The sequence below is a fragment of the Aplidium turbinatum genome, chromosome 16 (assembly GCF_918807975.1).
Source record: "Aplidium turbinatum chromosome 16, kaAplTurb1.1, whole genome shotgun sequence".
Lineage (NCBI taxonomy): Eukaryota > Metazoa > Chordata > Ascidiacea > Aplousobranchia > Polyclinidae > Aplidium > Aplidium turbinatum.
Window position 1 is genome coordinate 21,463,721 of NC_137487.1, and position 18,841 is coordinate 21,482,561.

The window sequence follows — 18,841 nt, forward strand, 5'->3', positions numbered from 1 at the left end:
AAGCATTCAGGCGTGACGGGTCTATTCAAAGATTGTTACAAACAGCGATAACATTCAAATAGCTGGAAAAGTTTTTGAGCCCAACAATTTCGAGCATCAACCAAGCAAACATACAAATGTTGTTGGGCAGACAACACCTAAATCAACATTTGATTCGTTCGGAACATAAACAAACGCGGCAGTAGGTACGTCACAGTCAAATAAACACACAATATGACGTAACTATTGCATTAGACAGTGAAGACAAACATACACCAGTTATGACGTCACGCAAGGACAGGTACAAAAAGAGTGCACAAAAACATTTTGAATAAAACAAAACCCCTGTAGACAAATGCAACAATGATTAGGGGGGGGGGGGGGGGCGTGAAAGGGTTTACAAGGTCAGTCAGAGCAACAAGCCTCAGTTTGATCATGTGGCTGCAGCGACACCATTCCCTCCTTGCAACCTGACGTCACCATGCTTTGTGACACGTCACAATGACGAATTGAAAGTTCACTTCCTTTCGGTCAATCAATCAATGTGATGAAAATTCTAATGTCCACTAAGTGGTCTTGCTGAGAGGGACGACGTAGACCCGGAAAAACTTGGTACCGACCGGAACTCCGAACCTGTTATTAGCCTTCCTGACCTGGCAGTAGTCCCGGTGGATGTACCGTGCCAACGTCCAGTTCTTGTGCTCTGGAGAGAAAATTGTTGAGATACCGTAACTGAAGCTACTTTTCAACAGATTTTTTTATTTCTTGTTTACGCGAAACGTATATTTGACAATGCACTTAAATTGAACTTCTAATTGTCCCTTTCTTGTTTTATATTTGAATTGGTGGTACCCTGACCTTTGTGGTACAGAACTTGAAAATAGCGAACAGAAGAGCTGCTCATAGCTTGAAGAAAAACTGCAACTATGGAGGTGGATCCGGCCACTCTCGGTAACGGGGCATCACCGGATCAAAACGACCACTACACCTACTATGGGCGAATTTCTATTCGCTATTTTTTGATACTGCACATTCTGATGAGGCCACAACGATGTGTTGAAAATGTTGGAAAGTTTTTTTCCTTGCTTATTTATGTTATCTCTACATACTTTTCGCGTAAACAAAAAAGTGGGGAGATTGGTTAAACCTCATGACATGAGGAAGGTTCATGCGTCTGTGGTTCAAAGGATGCCACTCGAGCAGTCGATGTTAAAACCAGACGTTTGACACCACTCTACAATGATCAGAGTCATGTCGGATGTACCAAAACGCTTTATATAATATATCAATCTTTGAAGGAATAAAGGACATCTCACTGAGGAACAAAGCTCCCACTAGGAGAAGAACAACGCAATAAGCATCCAAAGATAACTTGGCATTGAGGCCAAGTTATTGAAAGAACAAAAAAGTAAGAAACAAAGCCCCACTACATGAAGAATTGAAGATATGAGCTCAGCATCCAAGCACTGATGCCACCCACCTGATGATCCGGTCTTCAACTTGTGCTGGTGGCTCGCATCCACGTGGACGAAGTGGAGAGTGTGACTCACAGTGAAGACGATGTGGTGATTGTACTTCTCTTCGTACACCACCAGGACTATGTCATCGCGCTGGAAGCTGCAACGTCATAACATGTGGAAATTACGTAACAGTATTCATCAACACAATCAGTCTGTCTACATTGTAATTGATCTAATATCTGCAAACGTTGAATCAATACAAAGAGCATTGGCGAGAATACGATGTGCAATCCCACAATGCATCAGCGCACGAGGAGATGTGGAAGTAAGTCAGCAACGCTACCCAGTGGTCCATTCAGAGATCGCTTATAAACGCGCATCATTGAAGAGGAGACTTGATAATTGGGGATATCCTGCTTGGAGGTTTAATGGAGCTCATTACTTGTTGACGTCACTCACTTTGTAATCGCCACTTTGTCTCGGAGTCGTGTCGGCGATGACGTCATCGACTGGGTGACGTCGGAAGCAGACAAGATGGACGACGATGACATCATGGTCTCAGCGTTGGAAAGTTGTTCTTTGAGTCGTTGGATCTCCACATCCTTGGCAATGGTGAGATGTTGGATGGCGGAGTTAAACATCACCTGGAGGAGGATGCAAAGTAAATGACGAATCTTGTCTGGAAGCATCGTCTCGCATCAGGTCAAACGTCGCTTCAATCCAAAGTAGAACCAATCCTCCTCATCCTAGCAATCAGCTCACCTGTCTCCGCTTAGTGGCAGACTCTTCCTTCCGCTTAAACGAGGTTTTAAGAGCTTCCTTTTCTTTCTCCAACTCTTCTTTAAATGACGTCGTCATCACGTCGTCGCCTTGCGGCTTCCCGTCTAGTTCTTCGTCGTTTGATGACGTCACCATGGGCTCCTCACACGAGGATGTTGTTAAGTTCAATTGAGGAGGAGATTGCGAGGCTTCTTCCAATTCCTTCTTCAACCTGAAAACCAACAACATTCATCACATTAACGTTAGGCAACATCAAAGTGACGTTAATCAGGCGATTACGTTCGTTTAACGTCTCATTACCATCATGCAACCCACCTGTCCACCTCGCCACTGTGCATCGCCATCAGATCGTCTAGAATCTTCCTGTGGTCATCTGCAACGAAGAATAACGATCAACCAACGTCGATTCACAACAAACAACAACAAGCGCGCCACTGACCATTCAGACGATCGATGCTCGCTTCCATTTCACCGCGTTCCTTCTGTGACGTCACCAGGGCGTGGATGTGGTCGGCCTGCATCTCATCCATAGCGCATCTGATGAGGAGGAAGAAGATATTACAGACACGCACGGAAGACGTGGAATCATTGGAGGGAAATTTGATCCTCCTACTCGATGTAACAGATCCCATTGAGATTAACTTTGATGGAGGAATTGTTCATCAATATAATCCGCCAAATCCTTCCTCATCAACCACATTGCCCAGCCAGCAAATCAGTCATTTTCAAACTGATGAAGTGGTAACACAGTGAAGTTATATTTAACCTTAAACGCATTGACATCTAATTCCCCGGCTTTAAACACACTCCCTCCCAGCAGGATAGCACATGCAGACTGTGTGCGGAGAAGTACATAAATAATTTTTAAAGTAAGATTTTACAAATTTAAATGACCGCCCAGGCCAAAAAAGCCATTAATCCCGGATCACCTGTGCAATCTTTTGAGTTCCTCCACTTCGGTTTCGTGCGCATCGTTTAGTCTTCCCAACTCCAGTTTGTGTTCCTCAGCGATCTCGTTCATTCTCCTCTTGTTGGCATCAAACATTTTATTCAATCTCTCATCTGATTCGTTCTTCGCTTCTAGCATCGCTTGCTCGTGTGCGGAGGTCAGTTGGGAGATGGTGTCATTGAGAAGCTGGTCCTTGTTGGTGAGAGTGGCTCTAAACTCCGTTTCTGCCTCCTTCAACTCGGACAGCTCAGCTTCCTGCTGCGTCTTGCAGCTCTCGGCAAGCTGTAAGCTCTTCTTCAGTTCCTCAATGTTGTTCTTTTGACTCTCCAGTTCATTCTGCTGATGTTTGCACAACTTCTCCCTTTCCTCTGCGTTCTCAAGCTGCATCTCGTAGCCGGCCAGCATTGCTTTCAAGCTCTCCGCACGCTCTTCGCATTTCCTCAACTGGAGGTCAGAATCATTGGCGCGATCAACCGCATCTTCCACTTCCATCTTAGCGGATCGGAGCTGCAAACCCAATCCCTCCACTTCCTCCTAGAAGACAAATTATTTTGATCAATTCGTTGACATCTACCTCAACCGCGACGGCAATTCTTGAGATATAAACCAATCGCAAGTATCGACTACTTTAGAATATTAACCACCGGAAAAACTAGGTTGAAATCAACCAACAGAAATAATTTAAGTTTCGTCATTTCCTTTCAGGAACGGAATTACTTGTTTGCTACCTGGAGGACGGATATCCGGCCCTTGCAATCCTCCGCCTCCTGTTTTTCCGTGATAACCTCTCTCTCCGCTTGCGACAATTCACTCTCCAGCTCCTGGATGCGCTCTTCTGCCGACATGACGTCATCGTGACGTTCCTCCAATTGTTTCGTCATCCGTTCGCTCTCTGTCGCCATCTCCTGGCGCTCGATGTCAAACTGCCGCTTCACTTCCCACAGTTCCCGCTCGGACTTCTCGGAAGCGCTCGCCATCTCAATCTCGAAGCCGCTCCGTTGTTTCTCAGCATCCGACTTCATCTCCGAGATGATCTCATTCTTGGCGAGGATCTCTGACCTCAAAGATGAATTCTCCTCCAGAAGAAAACTGGATTTCTGCTCCAGTTCCTGCAAGCGAGGTGATATTACTAGGTCAGCATCGGAAGGTCAGAGGTTCGACACCGGTCGAGAGAGCGAGGGGAGGATTAAAAAAATGAAAACTTTGCCAGATGTTCATGCGAAACTTTACTTAGTCAGAAGGTGGGAACTTGGAAAAAACTTAAATTCATCTCCAAAAAAAATTTAAGCTCGTTTCTACTCACCACACAACTCAGTGCGTTGAGATATTTACTCGTCTGCAGGAAGAAGATGGTTTCACCCCAACACCTCCTACCTTGCGTTGTTGCGCAATAGAAGTCTCCTTCTCCCAGGCTTGTTTTTTCTCCTGTCGCTCACTTTCCAACTGACCAATCACAGCGCTTAATTCCGATTTAGACTCCGCCCATCGACGATCGAAATCCGCGACAATTTCGTCGCGACTTTGTTGGAGACTGGAAACATCTTCCTCGTATTTTCTGAAATGTCAAAGGTCACTGTGATTGACAAACACGGTCACGACGAAACGCGATGGAAGAAATGATCCAACGCGGTTCCCGGTTGTTTCAACGTCACAGGAAAGCTTGGAAATCAATTTCCAGATTTACAAAAACCGATCTGAGAACTATCAACCTAAGAAGCTTCCTCAGTCGTTGCAAGCGCTCACTGGTCTGCACGCGATGATTGCAATATGACGGTGGCCTATGACCTATGACCAATGACCATCTTATTCCACAAGTTGATGAGATTGTTCTCATGCGATGACAGTCACACAATAAAATAAGACTAAAATTATGCGGAAAAATGTAACAAACCAACTTTTTCATTCTTTCCAATTCCTCATCCTTTTGCTTCCTCTCTAGCTCCACTTCACGAACGCGGATGGCGAGCTGAAAACAAATAAACGTTAAGTGGCGCTAATGATCTATGTGTGAAATGTGGTGCTTGCTTGCTTGTGGTCTATGCTTGAAATGTGGTGTTTCCGTAGAATGCAACGCATTTCATGGCTGGCAAAGAAAACAAATAAAGAAATTCTACACCAAGTGAACCAAACCAGAACTCTGTTAAAAAGTATGAAAACCAGACAATATAAATTTCTCGGCCATGTAATAAGAAAGCAAAAACTGGAGCATCTCTCTTTAACTGGTAAAATTTTTGGAAAGCGGGCACCTGGCAGACAAAGACAAACACATCTGGAACAATTTAACGACAAAACAGAAACAATTATCCATGCAACATATAATAGGAACATTTGGTCTAATTATTCATCTGAGGCCGTCGATGCCTGGTTCAGGCAAGGCAATTGAAGAAGAAGAAGAATGATCTATCACTTATGTTTCAAATTCGAATATTTTCAGCAACAAATGCAACTGGTTTTAAAATGAGGCCAATGAAAAGTTTCAATTTTTAAAGTGATTTCGTGTTCTATTTGAATAAGCTGAAGATGCTGTTACAGAAAAATTGATTCTTAATAAATTGTGATAAGAGATTAGATTCTTGTGCAAATGTCTGTATTCGATGAATGCGAATTAGCAGCGCTGAGACCAACAAAGATACGCTTTCCAGGTTACTAATGGTCACTTTTCGCGTGACTGAACATCAGGTCACGGTTTGCCGAGCAAGAAAGGTTACTATCGGTCACCTGAATGTTGTCAGTTTTGTCCTTGTTCAGGTCGCTGTGGAATGAATGGAACATCTCGTCATCGCTGGTGCTGCTCATCGCTGTGAAGAATAGTTACATCAGAAGACGTTGTTTCATCGTTGAAGACTTCATTAAAACATATTTAGTTGATCACAACCAACCAACACAACCAACTGATGCTTACTCTGTGATTGTGACGTACTACGATGGCACGCGATGTCCTTGCACAAGGTTACAACCGGGCTGTCCTCCTCTGTCGTCGCCATGTCGGCGTCCGGATCACTCTGGGGGGGAGGGATGGTTATGAATGATTGCAGTTTGGGGGAAGAGTCACTAAAGGGCGCCATACTGAAGAATTCTCCCGAGTCCGGACTCCCAAACTGCAAGTCACCGCCAGAGGGCAGTGCAGGAGGAGATGTCGCCGTGACGTCACCGGATTGATGGATGGATGACGTCACAAACCCGCCGAGCAAGCGATCGTTGGATTCCGTAGTCACGTTGCCAAGGAAACCGTCACTCGGGCTGCCAACGCTCGCCTCGATGTGGGTCGTCACAGAGTTGATTGATGACGTCACCGAGCGATTGTTGATCGCGTCGGGGCCGGTCTGCAGGGTGAGCATCGTCTTGGTTGAGGTAGAGTAGGTCAGTTGCCACGGGAAGTGGCCGGGGAGAGCGCTGGCTTCCACCTGTGTGAGGAAACAATGACCACATTCAATAGATTTTCCCGCCAACGCAACCTACCTGACAGTCATTGCGGGTTCGATTCCACGACGAGCAGTGGCCTACCAGCACGACTGTGCCAATGGAACAAACATAGTACAATTGGCAACGTGTGGTTAGAAAAAATATGGGGCTCAGATTTCCCGCGGGGTCCGTCTCATGTTATTGTTGTTTCAGTATTTCAGGTAAAACATTCAAATTAGCATCGAGTCAAGAAACATGAAAGCACGTGAACGGGTTGGGTTGGGCAATACTGAATAAAAAATGAAGCGCGGAATTAACAAATCCTCTCAAACCTCGTCAGGTGAAAACTGGGGAAAGTCCCCGGCGATAGCTTTTACGTCATCGTCGGAGATGGCGGGAAGTTCTGTATCGAATCTACGCAACGGTCGCTTAGCAACGGACGGTGGTTTGTCAGAAAAGCCAGGAAAGAGTTTCTGCAAAAAGTTAAATAAAATCATCAGAAACCGCTTACAAGACACGCACCTGCTGCGCACAATGATAGTGCGCAAGTCGAGATAACATGCGATACAAGGTCGAGGGCGACTTAGGAGAAAGTTATTGCAGCATTCAATTTTATTATTTGATGTCTGTCTAGGTTCTATGCGTGTTATGTTGACCCTAGCAGTAAGGGCTGCCATGGTCAACATAACACACATTGAAAGTACACAAACATCAAATAATAAATAAGAAAATTAAACGAAAACATTGATGCCAACATGCTCATTGCTCAGTGGCAAAGTCAGGTGTGGGTAGACTTCCCTCTAAGAGAAACAAAGAAATAAAACACTGGAGCTAACTCCACATCTCATGGCAGCACCAACCCACCAGGATGAAGTGGCTCCCGATCTTCGCCTTGAAGTTCTTCCTCTTCACAATCTCGCGATCCCTTGCGACTCTTGACGTGGCCAGCATCCCGTCCGTCCACTGTTACGTCACAACAAATAATTAACTCAGGTTCGATTACGGGTCGGGTCAAGAACACAAAGTTGAAACAATCGACACCAGGATGGAGGGATGGTAGTTCCCTGAATCTTACAACAAAATGACCGCGATGAGCCACTGCAGAAACATGATACCGACTTTGCTGTCGCTACCAGCACACGACGTTTGAGGAGATTTCTTAGACGACCTTTCCATGCCACGCGATGACGTCACTGACCTGAGTGAACCCCTGAGCGAAGGTTCTCCTGCGCGCGCACTCCCGAAGCAGCGAGAAGTACAACTCTGGTGCACTCTTGACCCGTGTCAGGAAGTCGACTTTGTGCCGGAACTCAATCAGCCGGTCCTGGAACAGAGTAATCTCCTTGTCCCGGTCCGCTATATTCCGTTCCACCATGTAGAGCCACCTGTACCGGACACAATCGAGAATTAGATCGAACAGAACATGATACAGAAATTGAATTTAACATCAGCACAAAGGAAGAAGTTGAAGCTCTTCACTCAAATTTGTTATTTTGGAGAATAGCTACAAAGATGTAATCAAATCTGCCACAAAGCAACCAGCAGATCCCAAAGCGGAAAATACCGTATGTCTATATTTAAAAAAGTTTGTGTGCAGAAAATTGGAGAAAAATTAAATTGTTGTTAAGACTACTGGTTGCCTAGCAACCGCCGCATCACCTAATCCTCGTGTGGAAGCTCTTCTCCATCGCATTCTTCCTCGCGCGGCACTCCCGACACCCAACATCTATCTTGGCGGCGATATCGCTCATCTTGTGGAGTTGTGCGACATGGCTCTCACACAACGTGTACATCGCATCGTGGCTTAATGATCCCTTATGCAAGCCACGAGCCGTTTCCTGGTTCTTCACGAAGCTCTACAAGAAGATAGGTTACAGGTCAACACGTCCCTTATACTTTGTAACTGAATATGAGGAAACGAAGGAATCGCTGCAGACATTCCGGGGACTCTGATGTTTTGGGATGAAAACCCAGAAAGCAAAATCAGTCAAATCACATCCGCAGACGTTGGGTCAATGTAAAAATGAAGCAAAACGGAGAAAGATTGAACAAAACTTTTATGAAAGTTTGAAAATTTTAACGAAAGCAGACGTCACAAAGTTGAAAGCTCTATTGATGACATTTCGAGCTGTAGACACTGGATCAAGAATCTCACACGTGGCCCGCGATGCATTTTTGAACTTAGAAGTAATTAACAATAATAATAATAATAATGTTAGTTTTTATATAGCGCTGTATCCATCGCAGAATGCGTTGCTCCTCACCGCTTTACAAAGCAGACAGTGTCAATGTAGCTGTATAGAGATGCAACTTAGTACATTATTACCCGCATCCATTCCGTTGCTCAGTGCCAAGCAGGAATTAGATTCAGTACCATTTTTAAAAAGTTTTTGGTATGACCCGACAAGGTATCGAACCCATGCCTACCGATTAAGAGGCGAGCGCACTAACCACTAAGCTACCGAGGCCGGTGGCTTAGTGGTTACAGGAAATATTTTTTCTATGGATTTAGAAAGATACGATGCCCATAAAACTTCACACGACTATTTAGCACTACAGTCGAGCCAATTTATTGCGTGAAAGAACCTCGTATTGTTACATCACAATCACATTGCCTATTCACTTGTTGTATCGTTATCATTAGCAACCTTGGTATTTGCTGAAGTCACTTCTTCAAAGGTTTAGTTTTTCTGCGCTTTTTGAAAGATTTAGGCTTGCAGGTTTTGATTTTAATTTTATGTAACCATCTATTTAGAATAGAATTTTATTTTATGCATGTTGATAACATCGGAGTTTGCTTTATTTGTTCGTTTTACGTATTTTCTTTTTTACATGTGCTAGCTGAAGATGCTGTTACTATAGCGAAATCGATTCTTAACTTAATAAATTACACTAAGAGGTTAGATTGTTGTGCAAATGCCAGCATTTGATGAATGCAAAATAGCAGTACCATCTTTTTGAAAGTTGATTGCAAGGTTTTTACTCTCCAGGTCCGTCTTTGCGTTCGTGCAGTGTTTTTCCATCTCTTTGTTCTTATTACTTTTTCTTGTGATCTAACATTTTTATTGCGTTTTAACTGTGATGCTTTGTTTGTTGACTTCTTATTATGTATTGCGGCCTACGGGTTAATTTACAAGTTTTCATTTGGCCCTCAGAGCAACTTAAGTTTGAGACCCTTGCATTAGATAGCATCCGAAATCATGGCCCGATACTTGTTCGCGCTGAATAAACAATCGAAGACACGTCACAAACGAGGTCGCACCCACGTCACATTAGTGAGGCGTGGGTGGGATTCGAACTCGGGAAGAGTCGATCCAAGATTCCAATAAATGTTAACAGATTGTGCCAAGTTATTCTTGATTATAAACTTCTTTTGGAAGCTGATCTTCCAGAAACAACTGATCATTGCACAAACGCTCTCGGTGAGGCGTTTCAGGATTTTCATTTCGAAGATTTCAAACTGTCTGGGAAAATATGAGCTCTATTCTAACACTCAACCGGTGCCAGACCAAACTACCCACCTGGGCCAGACCCTTCTGGTCGTTGACGTGTTGGTTGGCGGCTTCAATGAATTTCTCCTGGGCGTTGAGTCGATCATTGACCCTGGTGCAGTCTCTCATCTGGGTATTCTTGGCTTGCTCCGACACCACGTGACAATCCTCCATCAAGGAATTGAATTTCTCTGCGGAACAAACCATGGCCATGTGACGTGACGTGACTAAGACCTACTATACGTCATAACTAGAAGAAGCTTTCCAAGTGGAACTTTGTTCATAGTTGAACGTATGATACGAGAATAGAACGTCAACAGATGTTTAAAAATTAGATAAATTTATCAAAGACGTGGAGTAGATGCATTGGATCGATATTAGCAGAAAAGAAAATAATTGTGAGGGAGACCGCTCATATCCCAACGAGGGACACAAGTCAAAGCAAACAGAATGGCGTGTTGGTGACGTAATGCATGACGTAACAAACCGAATTTCACGGCGAGGGATTGTTGCTGGGATTCTGCGAGGAGGGTTTCCAGCTTGGTGCCTTTACACTTCGACTCAATCCAGTCCCGCAAGGTCAAGCCAGTGGACGAGGGGGAGATGGCCTCTAACAGGGCGGTGGGGAGGGGGATGCGCCCTAGTATGTCGATAATTTCTTCAAACCTGAAACACAAGGTTGAAATTCACTTTATTACGATGATACATTTCAATGATACAAGTCAATGCTCTTACGATGTTACTATGACATATGATTGTAATGAGAGTTGGTTGCTATGACACATAGTTGAAATGAGATTTGGTTGTGAGCCAGCAAGATTCAATGTCGATTGTTACGGCATGACATGAGAAAACTTGCAGCCATTTGTAACAAAGTTCGAAACTTAAAACAGTGTTCAACTGAAAGCAGCTTTTAGCATATGATCAGTTGAATTCGGCAGATCTACAATGACACTCTGGAATGGCCAATGACATTTCCTTTATACAAATTGCGCAACGATCGTACGTGTTCGTGTGACTCACTGTCACGTCATAATGGTAAACATTGCAAAGCGTTTCATTGAAGGTTCATCCAATCACAAGCTCACCCATTCAATGTCTGGTCACTACCGCGCGCTTCATCGAGCAAACCTCTGCACCGATTGTTGATGGCTGCCACTCGCCTATCGAACCCCTTCAACACTTCGTTCAGGTTCCAAACAGCCGCTTTCCACCCCTGAAACGTCACCAGAAATTAAACACCTGAACATCGGCTGCGATGATTCTGGAGGCAGCAATAATGAACAACATCCGGACCTGACGCAGATACTCCAATGGGTTTTGGAGCTGGAAATTCCACAGAAAATAAAATCAGATGAAAGTTGCATGTTATGACGTTCAAAAGCAACCGAAACGTTGGGAATCAAAAAGTAACTGAGCTGTTAATAACTTTGCTTTGGACTGAAGAACGTCACCTCAAACATGAGTCGTTGTGAGTGTACCATGGACCTGAGGGTGGCCACTTGGTGGCGCGTCGACTCATTGATGCGGATAGCAAGTTTGGTGCGGGCCACCACCGTGTCGTACGATGGCTCCATGTGGACAGCATCTCTGATCTCCTCCGACCAATCTGAAACAGGGAAGAGGACATAGATGATGCAGTGATGTCGCTAAACATATTTTAAACGTAGAATCGTAGATCAATGAAATAAAGACATCCGCGATGATCTAGCACGTCAATGGATAGGAAAGACTTGACCAAACACGCTGAGTTTGGGGGTTCCTTGTGGGATACGTCACAACTTCTGGTCGGCTCGGTGCTGCCAACTCACCTCACCACAATTTTCATCCCTTGAAACTGTTTGATACATTGATATTACTTTACTAAAAAGCTCAAACTGACTTAACACAAAATGTTTAGAAAACAAAAAGCAGGGACTAAGCCTCGAAATAACAATGAAAAAGAAATATCACCAACAGAAAGGGAAACCTGGCGATAGGTTGGCTATCAAACCACTGGTAGGCACATACTTTGCCTAGACTGCCTACCAGTGGTTTGGTACACGTACACGTTGCAACAGTCGGCCAGCAGCTGCAACGAACGTTGCATGCAGCGTAATTACTTCAGGAATACTGCATCCTCGGTGGACAGTACCATCACGAAACATTTTCTCAAAGGCAATAAACAATGTTTCTCGGCGCAGCAAAAATAGCCCGTCTATGACGTCACAAAGTTTGGCATACAAACTGGCTTCAAACCTTCTGTGAGACAGAAGTGTTTGCAGCGGACAATCAGATACCCATGTCCCACAATAGCTTCCGAAGCCACAGCTTAATAGACTCACCGTCGTCGTTGTGGGGGAAAGGAGATGAATGGAATGTTTCCGTTTCTATCTTGGACATATCGAATACGTAGATGGGATTGCTCTCGGTACCAGCGCTGTAGGAACAAACCTTGTTCCCATCCGCCAGTGCCTGACCTTCCCTCATCAGCATAACCTGAAGAAATGAACAGAAGATTACTTACTCTGACGACTGCGGCCGCAATTTACCCACATGTCAATGCAGTGGAAGACAATAACCAAATTGCCATCGGTCCTTCTTGTGTTTCCAGCACATTACGTTGCTGTTTCAAGGTTGCAACATTTATGGGTCTCAGTGGAAGATATATTATGGAACTCAATGAAGAATTAACAGCTTTGCTTTAAAACCTCCTCACAAAGTCAGTGATTGCGCCACGGCAGCAAGTTCATACGGAATGGATCTCTTGCACCAGACCATGAATAAATACTGGACTTTGTTGACAGAACAAACACATTCGAAACAAACAGAAGTAGAACAGTCAACAAAAACATGAGATCGTCTCATTCGAGGAAGCAACCAGGTGGGATTTCTCCTCGATCACGTCATGGCCCAGAGGACACCTGACAGTCAAGGAAATGCTGCTTAAACCAGCAATGTAGTTGATTTGTGCCTTGAAGCAAAACAAGGACTTCAGGATCATGAAATGAATAATTCGTAGGTCAATCCCTGATCATGGTCATTCGGACCATGAGGTGCCTACTTACACCTGCATAGTCTGCCACAACGCCAAACTACCAAGACAATCCTTAGCCATCCTCTACTCACCTGTTTCCTTGGCTCTATCCCGGATGACACCTTCACTGCAACTTTGAGGTCAATGACCCTAAAGCAAGAAAATATAATGTGCCCGTCAAAGTCATAACAAGTTTTTTTTTGAAAATAATATTCTCCAAAACAAAACGACTCCTGGTGGTTACTTTGACCGCGTGATTATCCGATCAGCTATATATATATATATATTAAATAATTAGCGGCAGTGGGCTTCTTTAATTGCTGCCGTCATAAAGATCGTCAATTACAAATATTACTGTACCAGATTATTTTTTACTATAGAAATGTAAATTTCATACAATTTGTAACATAAAAATAAAGAATTAATATAAGTGGTTTCAGAGCACCAATTAAATCCACAAACTAGTTCTTTTAAACTTTACAAAACAGTTAGCAACAATTTTATCAACTTACTTCTTCATAGCCAAGGCTACGTCAAAGGTCATCATTTGACCCCGGTTGACCCCAAACACATGCAGCATTTCGACAATTATCTTCCACGAGTGTGGAGGCAGCTTAGTTGAAAGTTAAACCATCGTCATTAAGCGATTGCCTGCTTAGGTAAGTTAAGATAAACACTGAAACACAAAGCAAAGAAAGATGAATCGATTGCAACCAAGATGTTCAATATAAGACTCAGAAGATTTCTTCAGAAATATCAAAATCGTTTGAATTGCTACTAAAACGCAGGCAGTTTTATAATATTTTATTGACCTTTTTCCGATATCTTGGCAATAAAAACCTGTTGTCTTTACTTACAGCTGACATACAAATTAGGATGACAGCAAGTTACAACAACAATCAATGGCCTGTTGCCCTGTTCGTTCACAATTGTGTTGCAAAACAAACTGGAATCTACACACACAATGCTTTTGTTTGCACAGCAACATGGCCTTAAACAATAAAGTATTTAATCTTCAATAAAACGCAACGACAACTTCCTTCATTAAACTTTGCCTGCGCTGCTTTGTTCACCTTCAGGGTTGCGATGTTGACAGTGGCAGAGGTCCAACCGAGTTTAATGCGCAAACTAAAATATCATTTGAAAGCAAACATGTTGAAATGCATTCACACATGTATGACCTCTCAATCTCATGTATTACACAGCCTGAGTATTGGTAATACATTTATATTAAGAATAATGGAGACAAGGTGAGTAAGAATGAAAGAAGCATTTACATCATTGCCATCAACATTTCACATGAAATGACCACAATGCTAAACAGGAAACCTTTTAAAAAATGATTTTTTCCATTAAATCAGCCTACTAGCTATCTGTATTATAGTAAGATTTATCTTTGTGGCATTATCATAATACCACCTCGCAGTAAATTCCACATTGTTTACCATACGCGTTGCTAACAAAGATTGCTATAGCCAGGAAATGTGACAAACTATGATGTCATAGTTCGATTCACTTTATCATTAGTTATGTAACAATAACAAGTGATTGCTTTCATGCTTTACCAAGAAAATACCTAATAACCACAACAACTCTAAATTATATAATCAATCACAGTTCTATCGCCTTATGATGCTGAATGCCTGATTCTCAACAACAATACCAATGAATGGAAACAGCCATCCTGTTGAGCGGTTGCAATATTGAGTGAATGTGCATTCAAATACCAAAAATGCACAATGCCTTCTAATCACAATGAGTGGCAGGTGAAAGATACAACCAGCTGCAGTGCAGCCTGGCCTCTCCCAATAGAGAAAAAATAATAGAGCAGATGGCCATCAGGCTTGCAATAAAAAAATAAAAAAAACATCGAGCACAATCAATCAGCTTTGCTTCTGAAAATTTTCTGTGGTTTTTATTCTTTACCAACAATAATTTTAGTGTCAGCACAATACTGTAACAGCTATTGAAATTATGCAAAATTTCCTCATGATTTTCTGAAGTAAATTTCTTCTATTGATCAGATTGAAAGACTTGAGAACTACTTGTTTCTCATCACAACTGACTCAGCTGCATAACCTAACTATGCTGCCAAACAAAGTGCATTTGTTTGAATCACATCATGTTTACATAAACTGTCCAAACGTGTCATCATGATTTGGATACATCAGTGGTCACAACTACAGTGTATATGACCCGTTACAAGGCAGCAATTGTTAAATACAGTAGTAGCCTAGTATCTTCAAATGTATCAATTGTTTTGTAAATGTATCTCTAACAAAAGCGATGGCTTGAAAGTTAAATTAACAAAATTCCACATGGAAAAACTTTCCCAAAAGTAGTCAAATGCATAACTTCACAACATGCTCATCATAAGTTTATATATATATTGCAGAAAATTTCTGCTTATTATCCAGTTAACTGGTTTGCTAAAGCGAAAACATTCAAACACAAGCAGAATTGATGTTAGCAATAAACTTAATTTCAGCTTATAAAAACAAAAAAATATAAATATGACTCCAACAATCCAAAGTTAATCAACACTCAATAGTTTATCACTTCCACGTCATCTGGTGCATGAAGTTTAAGCAATGGTTTATTGTAGTGGTTTCTAACTTATATGTTGCGACCCAAAGATGAGTCTCCAGAAAATTTTTCTGGGTCACTTGTTTTTTTATTCAAACAAGAAACCTGTTTAGAATAAAGTAGCTATTTGTATAATATATATATTGCAATAAAGAATAGACACTATGTAGTGTAATAATAGCCTCAATAGTGTTGCCAAATAAGGAATTCTGCCTTAATTGGAGAAAAGTTTAAAGCTGTTGAAAACAAAAACTTGTATTTTGAAATTTTTTTTTAGTCCTGGGAAAATGAAAACCCTAATCTTATTCTAAACTCTAACCCTTCCTAACTTTAATCCTAACTCTGGCAACACCTGATTGTGGAAAAATAGCCACTGCTTTCAAGGGACGACATCGGCATGAGACGACTTTGAGGGGATGACATCGGTGGCATCCGTCTCCATCCCCTTCATATAATACCTGGCTCGTCATTAGTGTTGGGTGATACATCGGATTTTCGATACGATATATATATTTGCAATATCGATAGTTATTTCAGTATCGTTCGATATTTTAACTATTACAGCCCTAACTCGTAACTGCAAACCCCTACAAAAACGTTGCCGAGGCCAAACGGCAAAAGTAGAAATTGCCTCGGCATCGGCAATTGCCATGAACGTTTATTATGAAAAAAATTGTACCAAAACATGTAAAACGAGAAGCGAAAAATATACTAGAGTAGTCCATCAAGACCGCTCTGTTTGATTTGTTGTGATGTAATAATACCACAAGTAGCGATAAAGCGAACAACGCGATACGCACGCTGTTACGGTAATTCACGTTGAATAACTCACGGGGAGGAAAAGTAAGTCAATTTTGGGTTCATTCAACGTTCGAGTCAGCACAAATCGATTTAATTTTCCCGGCGGGTTATATTGCATAACAACAATGCCCAATAAGAAATTTATGTTTGTTTTGCATTAATTCGACATCTAGCGACGTTGAATTATCATAAAATAACGTTAATTGCTCAACCAGGTACCAGTAACAAATTAATAGCTCCCTCCAAGAAGATTGCCTCGATTTACGTATGCACTAACATAATTTCGATACAATTCAGATACTGCGAGCAACACAAAGTCGGACACATCACGAGGCTCATCGCTTGGCTGTAAATCTACACTGTCTTTGCCGTTTGCAATGAAGCGTCCACGTTTTGCCGCTTTCGTGCTTTGATACCCATCCACACGCCTCTTTCTCAGAGCTCCATCAGGGTGTTGACTAAGGAGCACATCTATGGCTGTGGCATAACGACTGGGAGGAATGTCTAACCCTAACCTTACGCTCGTGTGGCCTCGGCATTTTTATTGCAGACGCTAATGCGCCATTCATGCATCTGTGTCGGTAATCACCTCGGAAATTGCTGACACTAATTTTGAAGACTGAGAAACTCTTTTCTTAATTATAACAAAAATATCGAAAAGTATCAAAATATTGAGTATTTTTTCAAATACCGGTATCGTATCGTTTTGTTTTTTTCAACATTACCCAACAGTCCAACACTACTCATCATTTCAAAAGCATGTTGCAGCTTAAGTTTTATATTTACAGACTAAGCTCAACGAATATATTCAAATGCTTTTATGTTGTAACAATAGTAAATTACTGTACAGGTACAGTATATTACTATTGTATGCATATACCTATAAGCAGGGTTGCCATACCATCCTTATTTCTGAGATTTGTCCTTATTTTAAAGGGCAACATCTAAGAAAAATTATTTGTCCTTATTTCTAAGAAATGTCCTTGTTTTTGCCTTGAGTCCTTATTTTTTCTTATTTTTAACAATTACAAATCTATCTTTTTTTGGGAATATATCAATGAGTGCGGTATCAATTTGAGAAGCATCCAACATTCCCACACACATCAACTGGACCCTGTTGAGATCAAACAATTGAGTATGAGAAAGTTAAGGGATTAGCGAAACAAATTGATCCGCCAATGGCAATGAAGCATGAGTTTTTCGATGAGGTCTCAGCTGTCATTGCTCTGCTTAAGAAGATTCCAGATGTTGTGTTCCGTAAGGATGAACCTAAGGACAAGTGGATGAAGATCTTTAATAGAGTTTCCATTGCTCTACAAGCAGGTTAACGTCATCGTTTCCCTTCTGGTCAGCAGTGCGTTTGTGGAGCAGGTGTTCTCTCTTGTTTTGGCTCAGTGAACCAAAAAAAGAAACAGACTTATTAAAATCTCTGCTACAAGTAAAGGATAACCTAGACTAGAGCTGTCATGAGATGCAGGAAGTATTTTCTACGAACAAGGAATTGCTGGAACAGATTGTTTCTGGCAAAAACTATGGCATGTTTGTTTGTTTGTTTTTCATATCTCTATCCTGCATTACGGGAAAGCGGACTTGAGCGCAATGCATCGGTGTACGCTAGGGTGATTCATAAATTGATTTTTTATTTAATTCAATGGGGCACCCTCTTGTATCGTGCAATACCTGAAAAAATAATCCTGTCAAATTTTTAGAGCAATCGAAAGCATTTTTAAGGTTGCTACCAACTTTGAAAGCTGTACATAATACACACATGGGTCATTCCCTGTCAACTCAACAGGGTGTGCAAGCTCGACCTTCTTAGATTTTCTTGAAATTTACACTAAATTTTCATATTGGTGTATAATGAGCACAAAACAAATTTCAGCTCATTATCTCAAGACGTTTAGAAATTACAGCCCTTCAAAGTCACCAAGGTCCCTCAAAATGCGTTTGCATGTAAATTTTCCTCCATGTTTGGGTCTTCATAACATTTAATCTAAAGCATTTACAAAGCTGAAATTTGGTATTCTGATCAAGAAGCAGCCCTAGTTTTCATATCTACCACCAAGATTGCTAATTTAAAATTAGTTTTAGATATAGAACCTTTCAAAAATTAAAATTTTTTGCATTTAAATTTTTTTCATCAATTTTTGATGTCCGCTATCTCTCAAACCAATAGTCACAGAACTACCATTTTGCATATCGTTAATCTATACTAGTTGATAATTAACCCCCATGAGACTGACATCAAACAAATGTGAAATTATTGAAGTTTGGAGAGTGTAAAGATGGTTCGGGCTTCATCTTTGCACCCTCCAAACTTCAATAATTTCACATTTGTTTGGTGTCAGTCTCATGGGGTTAATTATCAACTAGTATA

General features: G+C 41.8%; 1 protein-coding gene across 1 annotated transcript; it reads right to left on the reverse strand.

Annotated features, from left to right (window-relative positions):
- Window positions 1–13,749, reverse strand: LOC145785411 (uncharacterized). The gene is made up of 23 exons (XM_082597068.1): window positions 13,590–13,749; window positions 13,170–13,227; window positions 12,386–12,539; window positions 11,516–11,670; window positions 11,150–11,277; window positions 10,549–10,727; window positions 10,092–10,252; window positions 8,230–8,426; window positions 7,769–7,955; window positions 7,435–7,533; window positions 6,903–7,043; window positions 6,071–6,572; window positions 5,887–5,966; window positions 5,064–5,134; window positions 4,543–4,723; window positions 3,897–4,277; window positions 3,149–3,702; window positions 2,659–2,756; window positions 2,535–2,592; window positions 2,202–2,430; window positions 1,899–2,083; window positions 1,460–1,596; window positions 1–682 (listed from the first exon to the last, which is right to left on the reverse strand). The coding sequence occupies exons 1-23, from the start codon at window positions 13,655–13,657 to the stop codon at window positions 546–548; spliced, it is 4,140 nt and encodes a 1,379-aa protein (XP_082453194.1). The 5' UTR covers window positions 13,658–13,749; the 3' UTR covers window positions 1–545.
- Window positions 13,750–18,841: the final 5,092 nt, after the last annotated feature.

Bases quoted from the DNA above. Each gene is read 5' to 3' on its own strand.
- LOC145785411 (XM_082597068.1), bottom strand. From the start codon at position 13,657: ATGCTGCATGTGTTTGGGGTCAACCGGGGTCAAATGATGACCTTTGAC. The intron at 6,573-6,902 runs GTTTGAGAGGAT...TTCCTCACACAG, and splicing joins CCCAGTTTTCACCTGACGAG to GTGGAAGCCAGCGCTCTCCC. The intron at 2,593-2,658 runs GTCAGTGGCGCG...TCTTCGTTGCAG, and splicing joins GAGCATCGATCGTCTGAATG to ATGACCACAGGAAGATTCTA.